Below are 24,292 nucleotides of genomic sequence, written 5' to 3' on the forward strand. Positions count from 1 at the left end.
AACCCTGTCTCAAAAAAAACCAAAAAGGGGTGGGGGTGGGGAACATGAAATAAATATCCAAAGTGAGAGTGGAAATACATTTCCTTTCAATGTGCAAATGCTGAAATCTATTTTGTTGAAATACAGTATGTTTCTAATGATATTAGAACTATACTATACAACTAAAATTTTCAGAAAGTACAGTTTACACCAGTCTGGTCTTTTATGACCTGGCATTTGTGCATCCCTTGAGAAAGTAAATGTGGCTCCGATGGGGCTTTTCTAACTTTCTGTGAAGTCTCATGTGAAATAAAATAAAGTAGAATATAGGCGTTTCCTCCATTCAGTATAGAAGATACCCATTTTGACAGAGGTGTTCCGCAGTCTTCCTTGGTCAGGATAACTTATGCCTTCCCCGGCAGCCACCTTCCTGCTAAGTGCTACTGTCCTGCCTCCCCTTTTTTTCTTTGGTTTGTTCAATACAGCAAAATGTCTTAGTCTTTTTTTAATGTTTTTATTCACTTTACATATCAACCACAGATCCCTCTCTCATCTCTTTTTCTTTTTTAATAATTTATTTTTATTTCATGTGCATTGATGTTTTGCCTAGGTGTCGGGTCCCCTGGAACTGGAGTTAGACAGTGGTGAGCTGCCATGTGGGTGCTGGGAATTGAACCCAGGTCCTCCGGAAGAGCAGCCAGTGCTCTTAACCGCTGAACCATCTCTCCAGCCCTGTAAAATTTCTTTTTCAACCATCAAATTATTAATGATTGAGCCTCAAATTACTTAATCATGAGAAGGTAGTATAAATAACTTTCATTTAATGAGCTACTGAATGGAATTGTTTGACTTGAAGTTATAACAAAACTTAGTAAGGCAGTTAATGTGGCTTCCTGGCTAACTAGGAAATAAACCATACATTGTATTGAAAGATAACCAAAAACTGAGTAGTGATAATTGCATGTGTTGATTTGTGATAACTTTGATCTGGGAAAATGGAAGGTATTGACCCTTCATTTTCATAGTTGAGGGTTCAGACTTTGTCTGGACAGGGCATTGATTTCCTGCTCACTGAAGTATGGTTATACCAGATAACAGGCTGCTTCTGACACGTCTATCTACGAGGACGATAGATAACTGTGAAGTCACTCATTGGGAAGAATACCCTCGCAAAGAAAGAGCACAGAACCAAGACGAAGTTATCATTCCTCGAGGTTGATGGAACTCCCCACGTTAAAGGGTGCGCAGGGAGCCGAGTGAGCGGCACACCTCTGAGCCGTGCTTTCTCAGGCTTCCCCACCCGCCACTAAACCAGCCTTCCCCCGCCCCAGAACTTAGATCCTCAGCCTCTGCCTGTAGCTTTGGCTTAAGATCAGACGCCATCTCGGGTTAGACGGAAAGGAAGAACATGGGCCGCCCCTTACTCCCGGTGGAATCTTCCATGTCAGTCAAAGCCTTCGGGGTTAGACCGTGTGAAGAAATGAGGTAAGAATATAACATGAGGTGCTGGAGAAGTTTCTGGAGGTTTCGGGAAGACTGCCCAGGTAGGCAGCACTCTCCCTCAGTGTCCTTTGTGGGAAGGATGCGTCACCACACGTGCTGCGGCAGTGTGTGAAACAGCCTGTCCAGTCCTATGTTCTCCATCTCTACAGAAGAGGAGGAGTTCCATCCTGCCGCTCTCCCCATGAAAATTCAGTGCTTTCTCGGGGGTCCCCATGATTGTGTGTGAATGAAGACAATGTTGCATTTATCTTCCAATACAGAAAAGCAAGCACAAGTTTCTCGAATTTCATTCAGTAAAGCGGCCCGAGTTCTCTAGTCCTGTTCTACACTGTAATCAAGGAGAGAGCTATTCCCCCAAACAGAAAACACCTGCCAGTATCAAAAAACCAACCCCAAACTATAGCCGCTTTATTCCTATTCTCTACCCACGTACAGCAAAGTAACGTAACTATCAAACACTACCCAAAGAAATACGCCGTGCTCCTGTGATTAGACGTAAGTTTGGTTTCTCAGTATTGCAGACTCGGGAGGTTCTAAAAACTCCCACATACTATCAACAGCTTGCACATCCAGCATAATAAATACACAGGCTGCTCAGACGCCAGACCCCCTGGCTGAGGTTGGCAGGCAGGTGGTCGGTCTTGAACACACACTTCTGTGTGTTCACAGTGGGACTCCTCCACAAAGGCAAATGTTGCACGGGTGCTGCCTTGAGACCCCTGAACCTGTGACCCCAGTCAGGCGTTGAGAAGCTCGTCGTCTGAGTGTCCAATGGCGTCTGGGTTGGAGAGGGGATCCAAGTCTGCAAATAGATTGAACCAGGCTGACATGTCTTGGTTACCATTGTTGGGGGCTGGTAAAAAGGGAAGGAAAAAAAAAAGACATTAAGGAGATTCAGCTTTTGGAAATAATACTTTTGTACTACTTTTGTGATTTTGAAGCAGATGCTTAATAAAAATAACGTTGGCTGACAATGATTCAGTATATCCCCTTAAGGATAATTTTAAACCACAAATGCAAGTAACTTCTGTTTGGTGTCTCTTGGGGATGGTGACGAGGATCATCTTAGAAGGAATTTCAGATGATTTATAGAATGCTCTCAGAAAAGGTTTAAAGTTAAAGTAACTTCTGTTCCTCCCCCCCCAAAAAAACTTAAACTCTGCTTAAAACCTCTTTGTTGGGGCTGGAGAGATGGCTCAGTGGTTAAGAGCACTGGCTGCACTTCCAGAGGACCCAGGTTCAATTCCCAGGGCCCACATGGCAGCTCACAGCTATCTGTAACTCCAGTTCCAGGTGATCTGATACCCTCACACAGACATACATGGAAGCAAAACACCAATACACACGAAATAAAAAAAATAAAGCCACGAGGTGGTGACACATGCCTTTAATCCCGGGAGGCAGAAACAGGTGGATCTGCCACCTGTTTGAGACCAGCCTGGTCTACAGAACAAGTTCCAGGACAGCCAAGGCTACACAAGGAAATCTTGTTTTAAAAAACCAAAATAAATAAATACTACTTTTGTAATACTTTATAAATATTACTTTTATTTACTTCAAAAATATTAGACATAAAGGGGAAAATCCCTCCTAACATTATCATTTATACATCTGGAAGCTGTCTCTTTAATTTTTATTTCTCTTGTGAGGCAAAGTCTTGCTTTGTAGCTCAGGCTGGCTTCAGATTTGTCATTCTCTGTCTCAGGCTCCTAAATTTTGGATTATAGTTATGCACCATCATGCCCAATGCTCGTCAAAACATTTGCAATCATGGGCTGGGGAGGTGGCTCAGCAGGTAAGTGCCAGGTTTGACCCCCCAGGGATCATAGAGAGACAACACATTTTCTCCCTCTCTAAAAGCAATTTTTTAAAATGTAAAACATTTTGATAAGAACACTGTGGCTCAGACCCTAGTGGTTTTTGTTTGTTTGTGCGGTAGTTTGAATGTCATTGGCCCCCATAATCTCATAGGGAGTGACGATATTAGGGGGTGTGGCTTTGCTGGAGTGGGTGTGGCCTTGTAGGAGGGACTTTGAGCTTTCCCATGCTCAGGATACTGCCCAGTGTTTTAGCGGATTCCCTGTTGAGAGCAAGACCTACGACTCTTCAGCTACTCCTCCAGCACCACGTCTGCCTGCATGCTACCAAGTTCCCTGTCATGATGATATGGGCTGAACCTCTGACACTGTAAGTGAGCCACCCCAAGTAAATATTTTCTTTATAAGAGTTGCTGTGGTCTTGGTGTTTTTTCATAGCAATAAGCAAACCCAAACTAAGACACAATTTGGTACCAGGGACTGGGATATTGATTGCTGTCGTAGGCCTGACATGATTTTGTTTGGAGTAATATGGACTTTGGGAGTTTGGGTTAGGAAAGCAGTGGAATGCTTTAAATGCTACTTAATGGGCCATACTAGTAGAGCACGGAAGACAGTGGTGCTGAGTGTGATCTGATGAACTGTGGGGGCCACCTCAAGAGGTTTCAGAGAAGGATTTTAGTATGTTGCCTAAAGATCATTCTTGTGATATTTTGGTGAAGGAAGTAGCTGCTGTTTGCCCTTGTCTGAAGAGTCCACCTGAGGCTAAAGTGAAGAGTTTTTGATTAATTCTGTTGGCAGAGGAAAACTCAAAACAGCCTAGCATAGACACTGTAAGTGGTTTTTAGTGGTAATGAAATCACACACTTATACAGTCCCAGCACTGGGGAGTCAGAGGCTGGCAGATCTGAGTTTGAGGCCAGCCTGGTCTACAGAGCAAGTGTCAGGACAGCCAAGCTTAGGCGGGAAAGACAGAAAGTTGGTGAAGACGTAATTGAACAAGGGGGCCATGTTCCAGCTCCAGCCACTTGGTTCTGACTTTAGAGTTAAGGATAGAAGGAAAGAGTTATGGAATAAAGTTGCTGAGGCCAGGCATTCGTCAGGGGTGTCCCTGAATGGAGGCCTAGTAGAGAGGTCATTGCCTGAAGCTGTGAAGTTGAAGCTTGGATTACCTTGGAGATCCCACGATGTTGGAGATGACGCCAGAGTTATGGAATACCTGCTGAGGAATGTGGCTAACAGTGAACCAGCCCAAGAGAGAAGTGTGTTGCAGTCAACAGCACTGAACAGAGTTGGAGCATTTCCACATCAGACATGGAGATGCAGAGTTTGGAGTTTGCCCAGGGGGTTTGATCTTGCTTTGGTCCAGTATTTCTCACTGTGCTCCCTTCCCTACCTTTTGGAATGGTAATGTATCCTATGTCATTATATATTGGAAGTATGTGATCTGCTTTTTAATTTTGATTTTACAGGGGATTGCAGTTAAGAGATTGCATGAGTCTCAGAAGAGACTTTGAACTTTGAAACAAGTTTGGGATTGTTACTGACTATAGGGACTGCTAAGGTCAGACTGAATGCATTTTGCATTATGATTATGTCACAGCTTATGGGGGCCAGGGAGTGGAATTTGGTAATCTGAATGTAACTGGCCCCCATAATCTCATAGGGAGTGACACTATTAGGAGGTGTGGCTTTATTGGAGTGGGTGTGGCCTTGTTCGAGGAAGTGTGTCACTGTGGGGGTGGGTTATGCTCAGGATACTGCCCAGTGTGTCAGTTGACTTCCTGTTGCCTGCAAGATGTAGGGCGGTCAGCTATTCTTCAGCACCACGTCTGCCTGCATGCCACCATGGTGGGGACACCATGATGATAATGAATTTCTCAAACTGTAGAGCCTCTTCAAATGTCTGTTTGTTTTTATAAAAGTTGTCATGGTCATGGTGTCTCTTCTTACAGCAATAGAAACCCTAAACTGCCCTGGCTGTCCTGGAACCTGCTCTGTAGACCTGGCTGGCCTCGAACTCACAGAGATCCATTTGCCTCTGCCTCCCAAGTGCTGGGATTAAAGGGCAGGCTTTTTGGAGTGGTGCAGTGGGGAGGGGCTTGGACCTGCCTCGGCTCAGTGTGCTGGGCTCTGCTGACTCCGTGGGAGACCTTGATTTGGAGGATGTGGGGATGGGGGTGGCTTGGGAAGGAGGAGTGGGGGGAGGAGGGGGGTCTGTGGGTGGTATGTAGGGTGAGTAGAAAATTTCTTAGTTTAAAAAAAAATGGCAAAAAAAACCCGAAACTAGGACATGCTTGAATTTTCATCCAGAAAAAATAAAAATAAAAAAAATAAATGTGTCCTTTCAATCAGTTGGCAAAAGCATCTGTGCTCAAAAGATTAAGTTGACTTTAAAATGTTCTTTAATAATTAGAATAGGGTTGGGGATTTAGCTCAGTGGTAGAGCCCTTGCCTAGCAAGCGCAAGGCCCTGGGTTTGATCCTCAGCTCTGGCAAAATAATAATAACAATAATTAGAATATAATTTAAAGGGTTTTATTATGGAAAAAAAGTGTGCACTGCCACTGCCAGACAGGGTTTTGTTTTGTTTTGTTTTTTAATGCATTATCACTCTTACAAAGCAGTACCCTAGGTTGGGGATTTAGCTCAGTGGTAGAGCACTTGCCTGGCAAGCGCAAGGCTCCAAGTTCGATCCTCAGCTCCAAAAAAAAAAGAAAGGAAAAAAAAAAAAAACAACAAAAAAAGCAGAACCCTGCTTTTAAAGAATAAATTGTTTTATTGTATATTTGAGCACCTGCACACCTGGACCTGGAGTTAGACAGTTGTGAGCTGCCATGTAGGTGCTGAGAATTGAACCTGGCTCCTCTGGAAGAGCAGCCAGTGCTCTTAACCACTGAGCCATCGCTCCAGCCCCTCAACCCACCTAATTATTAATGTTTCAATCCCTTTCATTTAAGTACCTCCTAGAATGGAAAGTTTTGTATGTCAGTAGCCTGCAAAATTTCCTGTAACATATTCAAGGATACATGTTGATACATGAGAGCGAGGACTAACAGATCACACACAGCTGATAACTGGGTCATTTCAAAAGGCTACTAGTCCCTTATCTTTGGGTTACTGTTGCTGGGATGAAACACCATAACCAACAGCAATTTGGGGAGGAAAGAAGTCAGGACAGGAACCCAAACAGGGCAGGACCCTGGAGGCATGAGCTGCTGCAGAGGCCACCAAGGGGAGCTTCTTACTGGCTTGTTCCTCATGGCTTGCTCAGCCTGCTTTCTTATGGAACCCAGGACCACCAGTCCAGAAGTGGAACCATCCACAGTGGGCTGGGGCCCTCCCTCATCAATTACCAATTAAGAAAAATGCCCTACAGGCTTGCCTGCAGCCTGATCTTATGGAGGCATTTTCCCAACTGAGGCTCCCTCCTCTGTGATGACTCCAGCTTGTGTCAAGTTGACATAAAACTAGCCAGCACATCCCTGAAGGCCAAGGAGTCTAGAAACCATGACAGGGGCCATAAGGACAATCCAAGAACTGTATATGCACTGGGTCACAATCACGGAGAGATAAATGTAGTCCAACTCAGAACAGAGTCCAGGAACCCTCTTTGCTGTATCTGAGGCCCCAGGTGTCAGGGAAGAGCCTGCGGCCTGACTGTTTGGGTCCAGCTGCAGTTCTGGGAACTGAGGTCAAGTCAGCTGTCCACATGCAAGGACATCTTTGAGTCCTGTGCGTTCTACTTCCAGTGAGTGATGCTGGGTAAGTTTCCACCTCTGCTTCAGTCATACAGTGCCACTTACATATGACATGGGAGAGCAAGCAGACAGGCTGCCAGTGATCACGGCTATGCCTGACACCTACTTGATGAATGTGTGAAAATTATAAGACAGAAAATTAATTTCCTTATCTGTGATTAGAAAAAGAAAACTCGGGCGGTGGTGGCACACACTTTAATCCCTGCACTTAGGAGGCAGAGGCAGATGGATCTCTGAGTTTGAAGCCATCCTGGTCTACAGAGTGAGTTCCAGGACAGCTAGGGCTGCACAGAGAAACCCTGTCTCCAAAAAAAAAAAAAGAAAAAAAGGAAAGAAAAGAAACTTCTTTTTTTTGAGAGAGAGAGGTGGTTTTGAACTCATGGCAGTCCTCCTGCTTCACCCTCCCATTCTGGTAAAATGACATCATTCTGATCACTCCTCATCCCACCCCCTCGAAACTGAGCAGCAGTATTGTGGTGAATCTTATGCATCTATTTTGGTTTATATCTAAATGAACTTGTCTAGTTAGGAATGGAATTGCTTAATGATAAATATATGTATGTCCAGTTAAAACAGAGATTGCAAAAACCTTTTTCCTAATATTCCATTTAATTTGTACTTCTTTAATCTCTAAGGCTGTCTTTCCTGCCACATCCTTGTGAACATAGGGATTGTCTTCTCATTGTAGCCACAGTGTTGCATTCTTAGGTTTTGTTAATGTTGGTTGGGGCTGGCCTGTTGCTGCTTGGTCTCTGTAACACAGTCTTGCTACATAGCTTGGGCTGGCCTCTAACCAGCTATGGCCTGTGCTTGCTGGCTCTTCCTGCTCGGTCTTTGAGTATTGGCCCCTGGGGACTAAAGGAAGTGCCATCTCACCTGGCTTTCCCATGGGTGTTGCCCTGTTTTCATGGTGTTGGACTGAACCCACACGTGCACATGTTAGATAGGCACTCGACTTCTGAGCTAGTTCTGGGTCCTGAATTTCAGCTTCAGTTTGCATTTAATGACTAATGAAGTGGCACACTTAATGAGTTAATATATCCCCCCTCCCCCAGTTTTTAGAGACAGGGTTTCTCTGTGTAACACTCTGTAGACCAGGCCGGCCTCGAACCCAGAGCTCTGCCTTGAGTTCTGGGATTAAAGGTGTGTGCCACCACCGCCCTACATGAGTTAATTTCTGAGTTACCAGACTTTTCATTATTACTTTATGCCCAGAGCCCACAGCCACCTTTTTCCTGCTGTGCCTTCCCTCACAAAGCAAAGCAGCCTGGGTTCGGGGCCTTTCTCAGGACCTCTGCTTGGTTTTGTTGGTGGTGGTTTTGTTTGAGAGTGAGACTCACTCACTATGTGGACCAGGCTGGTCTTGAACTCACAGAGATCCACCTGCCTCCTACTCCCGAGTGCTGGATTACAGGCGTGAGCCACTGTGCCCGGCAGTATCTTTGCTTTCTGTGTACTATGAGCCATGACAGTCTGCCACATGGAATTCTCGGTCCTCAGCTATGAGGCAAAGTGGTCCTTTTCTAAATTCTCCTGAATCTCACTGAGTATTAATGCAGTGAAAAGAGGTGACTTACATTTTAATTTCTTGGGACTCTGTGAAGGCACTGTCAGGTTCTCTGAGTGTTCTGATTCCTCTTGGGAGACCCAGCCTTTGGGGGGAGCACAGAGAAAAAGAAAGGGTCAAAAGCTGGATTCTCCGTCTGCCAGAGGTAAGCAAGTACCTGACTGACCGCCATCTCCTTAGTCTCTGCCTTTTGATGGGGAGTGTTCACATTTACAGACATTGAGAGAGGTTTGCAAACTTGTACACTTTTTTTTTTCTTTCTGTTTTTCCTTCCTTTCCTTATTTGTTATTAAGGATTGCTGGTTTACTGTGCTGGGCTTGATGGGCTGATCATGCCCATTCTTACTTTTAAGATAGTCAGCAAATCTTTACTGATTATTTAATCACTTCACACACGCCTTTGCTTTGCCTGTAGATAAGTATGAAGAGCAGTGTTTTACTGTAAAGCACAAAACATTACTGCTGCTGGGGGTCGTGGGACTTTGAGAGATGAGATCCAGGGATATACGGGAGGAAGCACTACCACTACAGCTGTGAAAACAGGAAACAACCACTGGAGTCCCAGGAGATGTGGACCCCACTTCCATGTGCCTCAGAAAGTTCAAGGATTGGATTGGAAGTCCACAGCTCAGACTCCTGTCTGAGCTGACGTGAAGGCTGAACGGGAGTTAAAGAAGCAGTAGTGGCCAGTGGTGCCCCAGGCCTTTAATCCCAGCACTCCTGAGGCGGAGGCCAACCTGTCTACAGAGCAAGTTCCAGGACAGCAGGGCTACGCAGAGAAATGTGGTCTCAAAAATCCAAAGGTGGCGGCGCCCTCGGGACTCTGGAAGTACTTAACCCGGTGGTGGACAGTGGAACTTTGAAGTGAGTCTGGAGGTGAGAGAGCTGATGCAGATGAGTTTTACCCTGCAGCTAGCTCACCCTGCTGTGCTTTTATAAAAATGGAAGTGGTGTGCTGACCCAAGTCTGTGGGAGTGACTGGAGGCGTGTGGAGGAGGAGCCGAGAGGCCGGAGACCTGTGGGACTCAGTTGCAGCAGCACAGACAACCAAGTGAGTTCCGAGTGGGGACAGGACGGGCTCAGTTTGAGACCAGCACAGACGAGGGGCAGAAGGACTCCAAGGTGCAGGCCTGACACAGGACCACCCGTGGGGTTGCTGGTGACCCCTTCGCTAGGACAGCCCTCTGCCCCACACCCCCCACCCACACCCCCGCTCTCTCCAGTGTCCACCCCTGCCCCCCCCCCACCCCCCCAGTAATTCTGAACCCTGTAGGAAAAAACCACCAAGTTTTGCTTGGGGTGGTGTTGGCATCACCTGACCCAGGAGCAGCTTAGTAGGTCAGTACTGTAAACCAGAGGCTGGAGCAATGGGTGTGGAGCACCTGGGTTTGGCGGAGGATGCAAGGAGACAGCCCTTGTTTCAGACTTGCTGGCAGCTGTGCTGTGATTTACATTTGGTACTTGTCCTGTCGGTTGGTGTGACTGCAGACTTTACCTAGTAGTGGTGAAGCTGAAATCCCTTTCCCCTGATTCTAGCGTCAACAACCACAGGAGCTGGGCTCAGCAGCCACAAAGCCCCGTCCAAACGTCTCATCAACACTTACTGGCGCGCGTTCCAGCATGAAGGCCCAGGTCAAAGAGCTGTGAAGGAAGGAACTGGGAGGAGGAGGAGGAGCGAGGCCCCGACCCCCCTGAGGGCTCCTGGGAGCGGAGGTCAGCGCTGGGGCTCCTGCAGGCCGGCTGGCATTCCTGTGTGCATTCACTAGCACTTGAAGACGTGGGGCTTAGGAGGCTGCTCAGAAACGAGAATTCCTTCTCAAAATCGTCTCCTTCCAGCGAGTCTCTAGGCTGAGCTCTTGCAGCTGCTGGGTGAGAACAGAAGAGCAAGGGGTTTACCTCCTTCTGAGGAAACGAGCGCAGGACATTGGAGAACTGATCCGGTTCTCCTTTATGGCATTAGCATGATTGTACAACAGCTCTATTGATTAGAAGTCTTCAGTTATTTCTAACGAGACAGGACTGAGATCAGAATGGTGGAAACAGTTGTGAATGCCCATGAAGACAGTAAGCTCCTGCCTGTGAGATGGAGACCACACAAGCCTGTGCGGTAAGGGACACAAGGAGCGAGGCGATGCTCCGGCACCCACGGCGGCGTGGCGCGGGGATTCCATGGCAACCGATTCCTGCACATAGACGCAGCATGCTCAAGAAGGGGAGGAGATAGACAACGTGCTTTGATCACAGGAGTGAAACAATGTTAAGGCTAGAAAAAGTCCTTTTACTGTTTTAAGACCTTCAGTGAAACAATTTTAGCTGAAAGAAAAAAACTTCCTGAAACACTATGGTAATATTTCATAATCCATGCGATAAATACCAAGAATGAAGGAGAGGTTGCGGTGCCCTTCACAGGGCCTTCACTCCAGTATGACCAGTGAAAGTCCCAGGACTATTCAGGATATGAAATAACCCCAAAAGACATTTACGTAAAAGCTCCAGAATTCGGGAAGACCTGGAGAGCCTGTGGTATTCGTACTGAGGACAGTCCTCTCCCACCATAGCCATTCTAGCCTGGAATACCCAGTCTCACTTGAGGGGCTCCCCACCCCCCCCCCCATTTCACAATCTGTCCTTTTAGCTGAGGCTAAATCCCACAACTACAGTCAAGAGCAGAGGCTCCCATCGCCTCCCCTCGGATGGACACTGAGTGCCGGGAAGGAGGACAGAGGAATTAAGGGGAAGAGCGGGCCCTGCTCACTGGCAAGAAGCGGAGATCAGCACAAGTAACTCTCCCTTAAGTTCTTTCTCTGTCTCAGCTGACGCCCTGCGGCTTCCTGAGTCATCTGAAAGCCTGTGTGACCCTACGGCTGTAGGTTTTGCCTTAAAAAGTATAATTCTGTCAGGGCATCTGCACAGGCTCCATATACTCTGATTTGTCAGAGAGAGAGGTTTCTTTTCTTCCCAAGTGCTGGGATTAAAGACAAATGCTGCCACCACCTGGCTGAGAAAGGTTTCTTAACTTTCTGATATGTAACTTCATAGAGCTAATGCTAAGGCAGTTAATTGTAACTTTCCCTTGAGAAGCCCATGCCCACGCTTAGGTCTGTCTTATTTTTTCCCTGAGCATCTTACTACTGCTTAAATCTTTGTAAAATAGGACTTTTCATAAACTGCAACTCAGAAGAAATCACCTGCCTCTGCCTCCCAAGGGGTGGGGTTAAAGGCATGTGCCACCCTCACCTGACCAGAATTTTTAACTGAGTGTATTTACCAGTGTTTATATGTGCGCATGTGGTGGCATGTGTGTGAAGATCTTAGGTCAGTTTCAAGGAGTGGGTTCTGTTAGTAGCTCCATTTTATGCTGGGTCTCTATCTTGGTACCCACCAACCCTTTGTCACTGGACAGTATCTCTGACTCAATGACCCCACACAAAAATGTACAGCTGTGCACATCTACTTGTTAGGATATGACTGCTTTTCTTGCTTCCATAACTTGCTTATGAAGATACCCAAAGATTTGTTTTGAGTTGCCTTAATCACTTGAGATTGTTCATCCTGCGAGCAGCTAATGAATAGATCTTTTAATTACCATTGGATCCAGTCTGTGGTCTTTTCCCAGGTGCCCTTCCTCTACCATGTGGCTCCTGGGCAAGGAACTCAGGGCATCATGTGTGATGGCAGGTGCCTCACCAGCTGAGCCATTTTGATTCCCAAACTCGACTTTTCGTGTGGGTGTTGAAGATCCAAACTTAGGTCCTCATCCTTGTGCAATTAATTATATTGACTGAGCCAGCTGCCTAATGCCTGTCTCAGTTTTCAATTAGTATTTTATGTGTATGAGTGTTTTGTCTGCATGTGTGTATATGTACTAGTGAGCATGCTTGGTGTCCTTGGAGTTGTCAGATCCCCTGGAACTGGAGTTATAGATGGTTGTGAGCCACCAAGTGTGTGTTGGGAATCAAACCTGGGTCCTCCGGTAGAGTGGCCAATGCTCTTAACCACTAAGCTATCTCTTCAGCTCCACTATTAATATTTAAAGATTTACTTATTTGTGCATGTGGGTGCTTTTGTCTGCATGTACATCTGTATACTAGAAGGGCGTATTATCCCTCCTCCTAATAAGACTCCAGTTCTGCTCTGGAATTCTTTTCTGAAGCCATAAACCTTGAGTTTCCCTGAGTTGAGGTCCCTAAAACATTTAGGGGTGTCTTTTTTTTTTAAAAAGATTTATTTATTTATTATGTATACAGAAGAGGGCGCCAGATCTCATTACAGATAGTTGTGAGCCACCATGTGGGTGCTGGGAATTGAACTCAGGACTTCTGGAAGAGCAGTAGGTGCTCTTAACCTCTAGGCCATCTCTCCAGCCCCTAGGGGTGTCTCTTCATGGAGCTGGAGGTGACGGTAGAGCTGAGTTCCTGTCCCTCACCACTGACACGGTCCCTGGCCCTGCAGAGGAAATGGTGGTTTCAAGCCAAGAGCACCTAAGGTCCAGCTACCCCTCCTCACAAGCACTCAGCTTCAAAGGCGAGGGTGCCACTCAGAAGCACACCACTACTGCCCATGCTCCAGCTCAACCATCAGACAGAGAAGAGAGGATTCCTAACCTTCCCAAAGAAACTCCATGCTCCAACAACTGCAGAGAATTCAAGCCTAAGAATGTTCTCAGAGACACTGGAGCTATGCTAAGAGACTCGGGAAAAAGACACTCTTGCTGGATGTAGAGGCTAAACCGTGGCCAGCTACTTTGCCTGAAAGAACCAGGGAGGAAGCTGGCAGGGGTCAGAACAACTGACTTGGGGGACGGTTCCTCAAATAGAGTCCAAGTGTGACTGCTTGGTCTGTGAAACAATTTGTACTGTAACATTCCTGAAGTCAGTAGAGCGACCAGCTGGAAATGAGTGGCGCTGACGAGCCAGCTGTGGTCAGGGAAAGACTGCAAAACGGACAAAGCTGCCGCCACAGGGGAAGAGTCTCCTGACCCTGAGGGGAAGAGAGGGGAAGATGAAGAACAGACCCCATTAAAGTAGTTCCTCGTCTTACTAAAAAACAAACAAGTGGGAGACTAACACCCAGAGTTACTAAAACACATTTACAAAATCCAGTTTTCAGCAAATGCTCATGGGGCATGTACTAGCAAGAAGGCAAAAAACTAGAAGCTATGTGCGCATTGACTGGATGTCATATTTAATACTCAGACTTCCAGTCACTTAGCTATTCAGCAAACTGAAGGAATGCATGATAAGAGAAAGAGGAGGGGGAGATGAGGAGCAGGCTGGTGGCTAAGCCCCAGAGACCAAGCAGATGGGTGGGGAGTGGTCTCTCCACAGATGCCAGCTTGGAGCTTGGGTTGCTCTCGTTATCTCCCCAAGAGCCAGGGAAGCCGGGACACGAAGACGGCAGGAAGCATTTCTTGCTTCACCCCTCTCCAACTCCAAGAAGCTCACAGGAGAGCGGGGCGCAGATAACCTGCCCTTTAGGAGGAGGGAGTCAACTAAGTGCAAGCCTTAGCTTGAAATGTGGTACTAAGTTCACTAGGTGAAACCCAGTGACAGACAGACAGATGGCCCCACAGTCCCTACCCCTAGCACCACCAACTGATGCTCTAGCCCTGTGGTTCTCAAACTTCTAAGTTGAGACCCTTTAATACACTTCCTCATATTGTGGGAACCCCCAGACATAAAATGATTTTGTTGCTACTTCCTAACTGTAATTTTGCTACTGTTATGAATTATAATGTAAATACCCATGCTATCCAGTGGTCTTAGGCAACCCCTGTGAAAGGGTGATTCAAGCCCCGAAGGGGTTGCTCTCCACAGATTGAGAACCATTGTTCCAGCCTTTAGCCAGACTGCCAAGTAACTATCCATCAGCCCTTCCCATTCAGACGTCATACTGGGGCTCAGAGCAGGGCAGTAATCACAGGACTTCACCTTAGAACTCAGCATAGGGCCCACTAGGTGAAACCCAGCAGTAGGAGACCTGAGGACTCTATCCTTAGGTCAGCTCTTAAGATGGAGCTACCCGATTTGCAGTGGCATCAGGTGCAGACCCCACTCTGGTGGGCTGCATCGCTCTGAGCACTACATTTCTGCTTGGTGAACAGGCTCAAAATTGCACTGGTCTCTGTGGCAGAACCTAGCTTAGTATGATTTAGGCCAAGTGACTAACTACTACCAAAGTTCCCAAATTTGGGTAGACATGAAGCAAGACTGAAATGTGATTGCTGGCTGGTAGAACCCAACATTGGGGCAGTCCTAATGATCCCTGTCCCTAGGCCAGTGCTGAGGACAGGCCTCAGGGCCTGCCCGAATGTCAGGGAGACCCTGGGCTCATGTTGATTAGACTTACAGTCAGTCTGGCATTAACAAGCTATTCGCAGTAGTTTTGGACCGTGAGTTCAGCAGCAGCAGCAGCAGCAGAGAGTCCATTTTGGTCCTAACCCTGTCCTTCCTCACTGCTGGTCTTAGGCTGTAGAACCCAACTATGACCCAGTATTTCAGTGTTGGTCACTACAGGGCTACCTATCCCATCTCTCCCCAAATGACAGCTGTCGTAATATAGAAGGCAACTGTCCACTTGGGGAAGACAAGGGAAGTAGATGTCAACTTACTGCATGAGAGCCTGGGGCTGGCGCCTCGGATGATATGCACAGTAAGAGGGGATACTGCGGTGCCTGACTACAGCCAGCGACAGTGGATGGCGTCCTGGAGTGGGAGTTAGATCGAGTTGAGAGCTGCCCTGTGGGTGCTGGAAACCAAACCCAGGCTCTCTGCAAGAGCGGTAAGTGCCCTTCAACTGCTGAGCACCTCCAGCTTCTATCTTCTGAAGCTAGTATTTTCACATTTCGTTCTTTGTGACCAGTGTTGAGTTGTTACTGTTACAGCACTGATCTTATAAACAAGAGGTTTGATTGGTAAGTCTTGAGGTAATCCACAAAGCAAAAGACTAGTTAACACACCAGAAATAGAAAGGACTCAACGCACACTGAAGGAAAATCACCCACAGGGAAACTGTAAGGTGAGGAGAAACTAGGAAGCCCGTATAAAGCAGCAGTAGCAAGGGAGGCCATGCTGGTGGGAGGCCATGCTGACGCACACCTTTAATGCTGGCACGCAGAGGCAGCTGGATCTGAGTTTGAGATCAGCCTAGTCTACATAGCGAGTCTCAGGCCTGTCTGGGTTACACAGAGAAACCCTGTCTCCAAAGGGGGTGGGTGGGGAGGAATGGGACATGTAGCAAGATCATACCTAGCAATGATTTAAAAATAGAAATGGATTTAATTCTTCCATTAAGAGTCAGGGACAGCCGGACAGTGGTGGCGCACGCCTTTAATCCCAGCACTCTGGAGGCAGAGGCAGGTGGATCTCTGTGAGTTTCCTAGTCTACAAAGTGAGTTCCAGGAAAGGCGCAAAGATACACAGAGACCCTATTCTCGGAAAAACAAAAAGAGTCAGGGGCTGGGGGCTGGAGAGATGGCTCAGTGGTTAAGAGCACTGACTGTTCCTCCAGAGGTCCTGAGTTCAATTCCCAGCAACCACATGGTGGCTCACAACCATCTGTAATAAGGTCTGGTGCCCTCTTCTGGCCTGCGGGGACACATGCTGTATATATGTTAGGGACTGTGACTGTATTTTTGTGTGTGTGTGTGTGTGACTGTACTTTTTAAAAGTCCCAATTATATGTGGCTTAAAACTATCAGTTGGCCTGAGAAGTGGACAGAGTAGAGTTACAAAGTGGCAACTTTTCAAATGTAATTTAAACCAGTCTTTTAAAACCATCTTTTAAGAGTGTGACAAACTATCCTGCCACTACAATGTGGTCATTTCAATTTGGCGCATCTACCGTCTTACCTGGTTCTCTCTCAAGTCTCTCTTCCTCTTCTGACAGAGCTACTCTAAAGTAAAAACAGATTTTGGTTAAAATACATTTGAGGTTCATAGCCCCCAGTTTCATATAATTAAAGTTTTAATTCAAGAGGTACATAAAACACTTGTGTGTGTAGACGAAGTCTGTAACAGAGTGTGTCCTATTTCTATAGATCTGCACAGGCTGTAAAAACCCTTATTCTTCTGTTTCTTTTTTTTTTTTCCACACCCTTCCCCCCCCCCCCTTGGTTTTTCCAGACAAGGTTTCTCTGTGTAACAACCCTGGCTGTCCTGGAACTCACTCTGTAGACCAGGCTGGCCTCAAACTCAGACATCCACCTGCCTGTGCTGGGATTAAAGGCATGGGCCACCACCACCTGGCTCCCTGTTCTTATTTTCCACCCCTTATTTCAGTAAACAGTAATTCAGAGTGTATATCTGGATCATAGGCACTGGACCAATACAAGGTTGAATATTCCCAATTTGGAAATCTGAACTCCGGAATGTCCACAACCTTTTTAATAACAAGATGATGGGCTAAATAGAAAACTTGTTTATCATGAGGCTTGTTTTCTGGACACACTATTTAATAGAGAGTGATGTCTCAGGTTACAAGCACAAGACACATGGAACACACAGCAGTTCCTTTGCATTCATGACTTCTTTCAGTACGGCCTTCTAAAAAAGGGGAGAACATGGGGTAGAATTACGTAGAAATTTCTGGAGTCTTTGCACTCACTGAAGAAACCACTGTTTCTTACTCTTTTTTTTACTGTGTCTTAGAGCATTGCCCACAGACTTTGGAGCTTATTTTGTAAATTAGAATTATCCTAATCAATTAGCTTTGGTACCTGTCCTGGAACTCGCTCTGTAGACCAGGCTGGCCTCGAACTCACAGAGATCTGCCTGCCTCTGCCTCCCGAGTGCTGGAATTAAAGGTATGTGCCACTACCGCCCGGTTAGTATGTCTTTAAAGACATGCAAAGACTAATACAGTGTCAATTAAAAAAAATACTAAAAACCTAGTAAGGCAGTGGTGGTGCATGTCTTTAATCCCAGCACTCAGGAGGCAGAGGCAGGTGGAACTCTGTGAGCTCGAGGCCAGCCTGGTCTACAGAGTGAGTTCCAGGACAGCCAGGAGTGGAACAGAAAAACCTTGTCACAAAAAAAAAAACAAAAAACAAAAAACAAAAAACAAAAAACAAAAAAAACCTTTCAGAGTAAGTAATTTAGGATTTGGAATGAAGTTTCCGATGATAGTACATGTATATGCTATTTTTAGAACGGCTTGGCTGAAGTGTTTGTAAAACTGCTTGGTAACTCAAAAGAATAGCTTTTATACTATGGAAGATACATGACATTTTCAATAAAGCTTCCCTGTGACAATGGAAAACTGTTTAGTCATGACTTCTTCTTGTTGTTTCTTTTTCTTTTTCCTTCTTTTTTTTTTTTTTTTTTGGACAGGATCTCACTACATAGCTCTGTTTGACCTAAAACTCGCTCTTGTAAACCATGCTGGTCTCCAACTCACAGAGATCCGCCTGCCTCTGCCTCCTGAATGCATTCATGATTTTAAATGTCAACAAAGAACAACGGTAAATCTTATTTATACATTTTATATGTACAAACATCTAGTTTGGATTTCCCATAGAGAAATACTATTGTTGGGATCACCATCAACTCAACAGTACCTGTCACTCCCGGCAGAGTTTGGTGCTGTCAAGACAGCAAAGCCTGGGCAGAGCACAGGGAAGTGGGCATGAGCAAGGCCTTAGCTCCTAGGCTTGGCTGTGTCATTTGGAGATTGATTTCTAACAGTTACTGGTCCTGGACCTGCCTGTGCTCCTGATGGCTCTTCAGGCTTCCCTGCTGTGAAACAATCTTTTTCTACACTGTGACTGTATATGACTCACTGGCTAATAAAAAGATGATTGCCGGATAGCTGGGCAGGAAGAGATTGAGCTCTTCAGCCAGACTAGGAGAATGCTGGGAAGAGGAAGGGCAGGGTCAGAAGAGTGGCCAAGAAACTCGGAGATAGCGATACTTGCTGGGGGACAGGTAAAGCCATGAGCCACGTGGCAATACACAGATGAATAGAAATGGGTTAATTTAAGTTGTAAGAGCTAGTTAGTAATAAGCCTGAGCTATTGGCCGAGCAGCTATAATTAATATAAGTCAGAGTGGTTATTGGGATCTGACAGGTAAGGAAGAAATATCTGCCTACACTTCCCTACAGTACTCGGTTCTTAACACAATGCACATTCTTCCTCATGACGGAAGCCTGGAGTCGGCACCACAGTTGACTGGTACCGTTCTCTCCTGTGCCTACCATGTTGATGGCAGGAGAAATACGTCAAATGCTTGTGTTGTTTGGAAAAGTGACATAGAGCCAGAGAGGAGATGCATCCAGGGGTTCCACAGCAGCAGAGACGGCTTCCACCTACTTACTTATTGAGGTCTGCAGTGAGTCGGCTGCCTTCTGCTGCTTCTTCGTTGTAGTCTGCAGTGAGGTTGCCTGGTGTGTCTTGTAGTCGCTAAGGATATGAAATTTAATGTTCAGTAGATTGAAAACTCTATTTCTTTTTACAAACAAAGGGAGAGTAGAAACTTTAGACAACAATATGAAATAGAAATTGTTCTGAACAGAGAGTGAGAGCTGTGGGAATGTGGGTTGGTGTAATTACACTGAGCCCCTTGCACACAGTTCTTCATCCTGGCTGCCTACGGGAAGGTTAGCCTTAGGGAAAGGTCAGCAACTTGTGATAGGTCCAAAGAAAACACACTGCCATGTCGGCCTGTACGGTAACCCTCAATACATAACTAAAGATGTTTTGCTTCAATTCTGAGGAGAAATTAGGCATATAATTTTGCCTAAATAAATAATACATTATTCACTGAAGCATTTATTTGTTTGTTTGTTTATTTAGTGGTTTTTTGAGACAGGGTTTCTCCATGTAGCTTTGGTGCCTGTCCTGGATCTCGCTCTGTAGCCCAGGCTGGCCTCGAACTTGGAGATCCACCTGGCTCTGCCTCCCGAGTGCTGGGATTAAAGGTGTGCGCCACCGCTGCCTGGCTTAAGAGCTCAGCTCTTGATCCTGAGCCACTGCCTCCAGCACCGTGCCTCTTCTGCATCTACTCCCCTTCCCTCTCCTAGCATACTAGAACCTCAGCCTGCAAGGCTCCTGGGCATTTTACTCCGACTGCTGGCTTTGGATCCTTAGCAGTGGGGAAAATGTTTCCCAAGGTTCCATGGGTTTGAAACTAAGCCGAGCCAAAGAAAGTTCCAGTGTTATCACTTAATGAAGTGTGATACAGCTAAAGAAGAGAACCTGGAGACATACCTTGAGAGCTAGGAAGTCATAGGGATGAAAGCCAGCACAGGCCTCCTGGATTTGGGACATCGTTTGAGCTGTTTTCTTCCAGAACCCAAGCAATGTTCTCTGCGGAAAAAGAAAGGTAACATTACAGTTCTGCCCTGTCTTAAGGATCGGTTTCCTCACTGCTGTGGTGCTCAGTAACAACTGTCCGAGTATAGGGAACAGAAAGAACCGTAGATCACAATTCTTCATTAATAAGAGAATGAAAACCAATGGACCTAAAAGCCTCGGAATCCAAAACAGGAACACCAAAGGCATAAAAACACCAATCTCTCTATGTGTAATCTTTATGTTAACATATATAAGCATTTATGTGTATAGCATATATAAGCATGGTGTGTCTATAGAGGTCAGAGAACACCTTGTGGGAGTTGGTTCTCTCCTTCCACTGTGTGGGTCCCAGGGACCAAATTCAGGTCATCAGCCTTGATAGCAAACATCTTCACTTGCTGAGCCATCTCATTGGCCCACAGGATCCTTTTTTGTGTTTTGTTTTGCTTTGTGAGACATTCTTACTATGTAGCCTTGGCTGGCCTGGAACTTGCTATGTAGACCAGGATGTCCCCAAACTCACAGAAATTCACCTCTTAATCCGGAGTGCTTGGATTAAAGGTGTGTGCCTTTCCTTTTATTTTTTTTTCTCTTTCTTCCTTCCTTCCATTCTTCTTCTCCCTCTCCCCTCCCCCCTCTTCCCCTCCCCCCCCTCTTCCCCTTCTTCCTATTCCTCCTTGTTTTTTTTTTTGTTTGTTTGTTTTGTTTTGTTTTTATGAGACAGGGTTTCTCTGTGTAATCCTGGAACTTGCTCTGTAGACCAGGCTGGTCTAGAACTCACAGAGATCCACCTGCCTCTGCTTTCTGAGTGTTGGAATTAAAGGTGTGTTCCACCACCACCCCATAACTATCTTTTTATTACAGAAAATATTTATTATTAAATTTGGCCTTCCTTGACCCTTCATGTGTTATTTAGCTAACTCAGATAATTTGTAATCTTCCTTGATGCTTCAAGATTCCTGTTGCAAGACAAAGGCTGAATGAATGGAGGAGTACCAGGCTCGTAGCTGTTAAACTACAGATTGCCATTGCTTTCATTGTCAAGGACATCTTTTTTTTGAGTCTTGATTCCATAGTACTAAACTGAATTAGGAATACTGCTTTAATACAGCAATGAATAACCACCTTCTTTCACTAATTCTTTCCTCATTCAAATACAGTTTCCTACGTGCTGTTTTGAAATACACATTAAAGTGAGCAATTACTACTTGTAAACAGCTAGTATTCACTGTAGATTATTCATGTGACATGAGGGCAACAAACGTGCAGGTGAGTGCTGCAGAATATTTAACTGGTGGTAAGGCTCATTAAGGAAGGGAATGGCTCAGCTGCCTTTAGCCTACTGGCTATGGGTGGGTTAGGACTTCTGATGGTCTTTTCTGTGTCGAACACACAGATTGCAAGCCCAGCACCACTTAGAGTTCTTTGGCAGCTCTCACACAATTGAGCCTGTATGATAATGAGTATTCAGAGACGGTAATGCCTGCGGGGAGCTCACCAACCTAAGACAAAGCACCTGTGTGGCCTGGACAGGTGTCTCCATGACAGGTAAGGTGACCTCCTGACGTCCCACACAACCTAAGTCAGAAGCTCATTTTTTTTGGTAAAAGGGGGGGACCTGTACGTCTCTAGCTCTGTTTTGGGTAACTGTTGCCTTGCTTGCTGACCTTGACCTTGATATCCTCCCTATGCTAATTCCCTGCGAGATTCCACCCTCCTGAATGCTTAAGGGAAGCTCCTTGTCTGTGTATCCAGCATATTGAGCATTAACAGCTTAGATGCAAGACTGTAAAACACCAGGAGCGGGGGTGGGGATTTAGCTCAATGGTAGAGCACTTGCTAGGGCCTAGGGTTCGATCCTCAGCTCCAAAAAATAAAATCAGAAGCGAACTTCTGCCCTCCGGGGTTCTCTCATTGTGCTGTAAGCCTGTATTTAAGACCTCCTCCCTCCTTCAATAAACGACATTCGCATTAAAAAAAAAAAAAAAAAAAAAGAAGAGGGGGTCAAGATCATGATGGGGAAACCCACAGAGACAGCTGACCAGTGCTAGTTGGAGCTCACTGACTCTGGACTGACAGCTCAGGAACCTGCATGGGACTGAACTAGGCCCGCTGAATGTGGGTGACTTGTGTGGCTTGATCTGTTTGTGGGGTCCCTGGCAGCAGGGCCAGGACTTATCCCAGGTGCATGAACTGACTTTTTGGAACCCATTCCCTGTGGTGGGATACCTTGCTCAGCCTTGATACAATGGGGAGGGGCTAGGCTCTCCTTCAACTTGGTATGCCAGCCTTTGTTGACTACCATGGGAGGCCTTACCCACTCTGACGAGTGGATGGGGATAGAGTGGGAGGGAGGTGAGGAGGCAGGAGAAGGGGAGGGAGGGGGAACTGGGGTTGATGTGTAAAAATGAAAGAAAATTTAATAAATATATTTAAATTAAAAAAAAGATGTGGTGCATTTGTTTTACTAAGTAAAAGTGTATTGTTGTTTTACCTTGCCTGTTTAAGACACCCAATTGGTCTAATAAAAAGCTGAACAGCCAATAGCAAGGGAGGAGGTACAGGCAGGACGTCTGGGCTGGGAGAGTAAGTAGGAGGAGGAATTTAGGCTTGGGGGAAGAAAAAGAGATGCCAGAGAGATCCTAGGGGCCAGAATGACAGATGTGGAGGAGGCAGGAAAGTAGGACATACAGAATGAAAGAAAAGTAAAAGCCCTGAGGCAAAACATAGGTGAATAGACGCAGGTTAAATTAAGTTAAAAGAGCTGGAGGGAAAAGCCTAATCTCAGGCTGAGCATTGACAATTAATAATAAATCTCTTTATTTGGGAGCTGGTTGGCAGCCCAAAGAAAATTCCAGCTACAAATGGCGCCCAACATGGGGCTCAAATTGCCACACAGGGCCTGAGAAAGCCGAAGAAAAAACTGGACACAGCTCCTCTTGGAGGCGCTGCTGTGCAGCAGAGCACTTGAACAGCCGGCACACTAAGAAACAGCAAGCTCAGTAAAAAACGCCTGCCACCGTGCAGGCACCAACTTCCTAGAGCAGAGGTGCTTCAATGCAGCTCCCACTGAAACACAACCCTCAGCCAGGCTCGCCTGCTTAAGGCTCAGTTCTCATGGATCCTGGGAGCTGGTAGAGCCAACTGGCAGAGCCACAGAGGGCCTAGCTGCTGCTTAGTAGTTCAAGGTTTGGCTCACACTATCAGAGAATGCTACAGGTGCACAGTAAAACAGGTCCAGACTGGGGGAAAGTGGGAAAATAAGTTTAAATATAGTTTAAAAATAAGTCTTTAAAGGAAAGAGTAATATAAAAAGAATAAGTCACATAAAGATGGGAAATACACAGGGAGCTCTGTATGGCGTTTTGCTGACTTAATTATTTGAATGCTGATGAGTGAACAACAGCTGCTTAGAGACATGGGATTCTAAAAGGTACTGCTGAATTTAAACAGCCTAGATACTCAAGGGATGTCTTAATCTTAAAATGGGAGTCAGAAAATGTATTGCATTGGGGGAGAGGTTATGCTTTTGTTTCCACAGGAAATGAAAGCCTGTGGATTCCTTCAAAAATCAATAGAGACCAGATTTGATTGGGGGAGACCCCCTGAAAATCTTGACTATAGACATAAAGAAATAAACCTAGAAAAACTACAAGACAGGTGACACATGCTGATCCCTTGTTAATGGAAAGAGCTCTGAGAGTGGATGAGACATAAATCTTTTTGGCTACAGAGTCCCAGAGTTCTGTATTCAGAACAACTTAAAGGCTGCTAGCTGAAATGTTCAGCCTTACAGACTATTCTAGCCAGGACTTCAGATATACCTACACTTTCTCATGACACTGAGACTGGACAACACATGTTATGGCTAGTTTTCTTAGGACTTCATCATTATCTAATTTTCTCAGGGTCTCCTGGGGATGTCACCACCCCCAGATAACATGAAGCAGTCTAGAGAATACAACACCCACATTCCCAAGAGGTGAGGTGGGTGGTTTTTGGTCATTTGGTGGGTTATGGATGTTTGTCATCATTTAGTGAAGATATAGTACTATAGGATAAAAACAACTATTCATCTCAAATATTTTACATTGGTAAGGATTTTTGTATACTGATACAAATTTAAGGTTATTTTTGTTATACTATATATCAGTTTCTACTCTTAAGATATTGTACCTATGCAGCTTAAAAATGTATTATAAAGTTCTAGTACTTGAAATTATCACAAACTGTTTAGGATAATTAAGAAATCCAAGTTAGCAGTTAGTCATCTATAACAATCAAACTTGTAGTCCTGTTAGGTATGTTTTCAAGGTCAAACATATATTTTAGATAGATAGATGATCTTCAAACATTTCAGAGACTTACAGAAT

The 24,292-nt window shown here is 45.6% G+C and overlaps 1 protein-coding gene across 4 annotated transcripts in view; it reads right to left on the bottom strand.

Annotated features, from left to right (window-relative positions):
• Window positions 1–668: 668 nt before the first annotated feature.
• Ica1l (islet cell autoantigen 1 like) overlaps window positions 669–24,292 on the bottom strand; it is a 57,462-nt gene continuing 33,838 nt past the window's right edge. For 3 of the 4 annotated variants that reach the window (XM_036173541.1, XM_036173542.1, XM_036173540.1), the window contains exons 9-14: window positions 19,833–19,931; window positions 18,940–19,025; window positions 16,477–16,520; window positions 10,231–10,491; window positions 8,637–8,711; window positions 669–2,335 (exon numbers count right to left, since the gene is read on the bottom strand). In XM_036173541.1, coding sequence (XP_036029434.1) covers window positions 2,220–2,335; window positions 8,637–8,711; window positions 10,231–10,491; window positions 16,477–16,520; window positions 18,940–19,025; window positions 19,833–19,931 — 681 coding nt within the window. In that variant the 3' untranslated portion in view covers window positions 669–2,219. The remainder of the gene's footprint in view (window positions 2,336–8,636; window positions 8,712–10,230; window positions 10,492–16,476; window positions 16,521–18,939; window positions 19,026–19,832; window positions 19,932–24,292) is intronic. The other variant, XM_036173543.1, reaches the window with a different exon arrangement.

The sequence above is a fragment of the Onychomys torridus genome, chromosome 23 (assembly GCF_903995425.1).
Source record: "Onychomys torridus chromosome 23, mOncTor1.1, whole genome shotgun sequence".
Taxonomy (NCBI): Eukaryota; Metazoa; Chordata; class Mammalia; order Rodentia; family Cricetidae; genus Onychomys; species Onychomys torridus.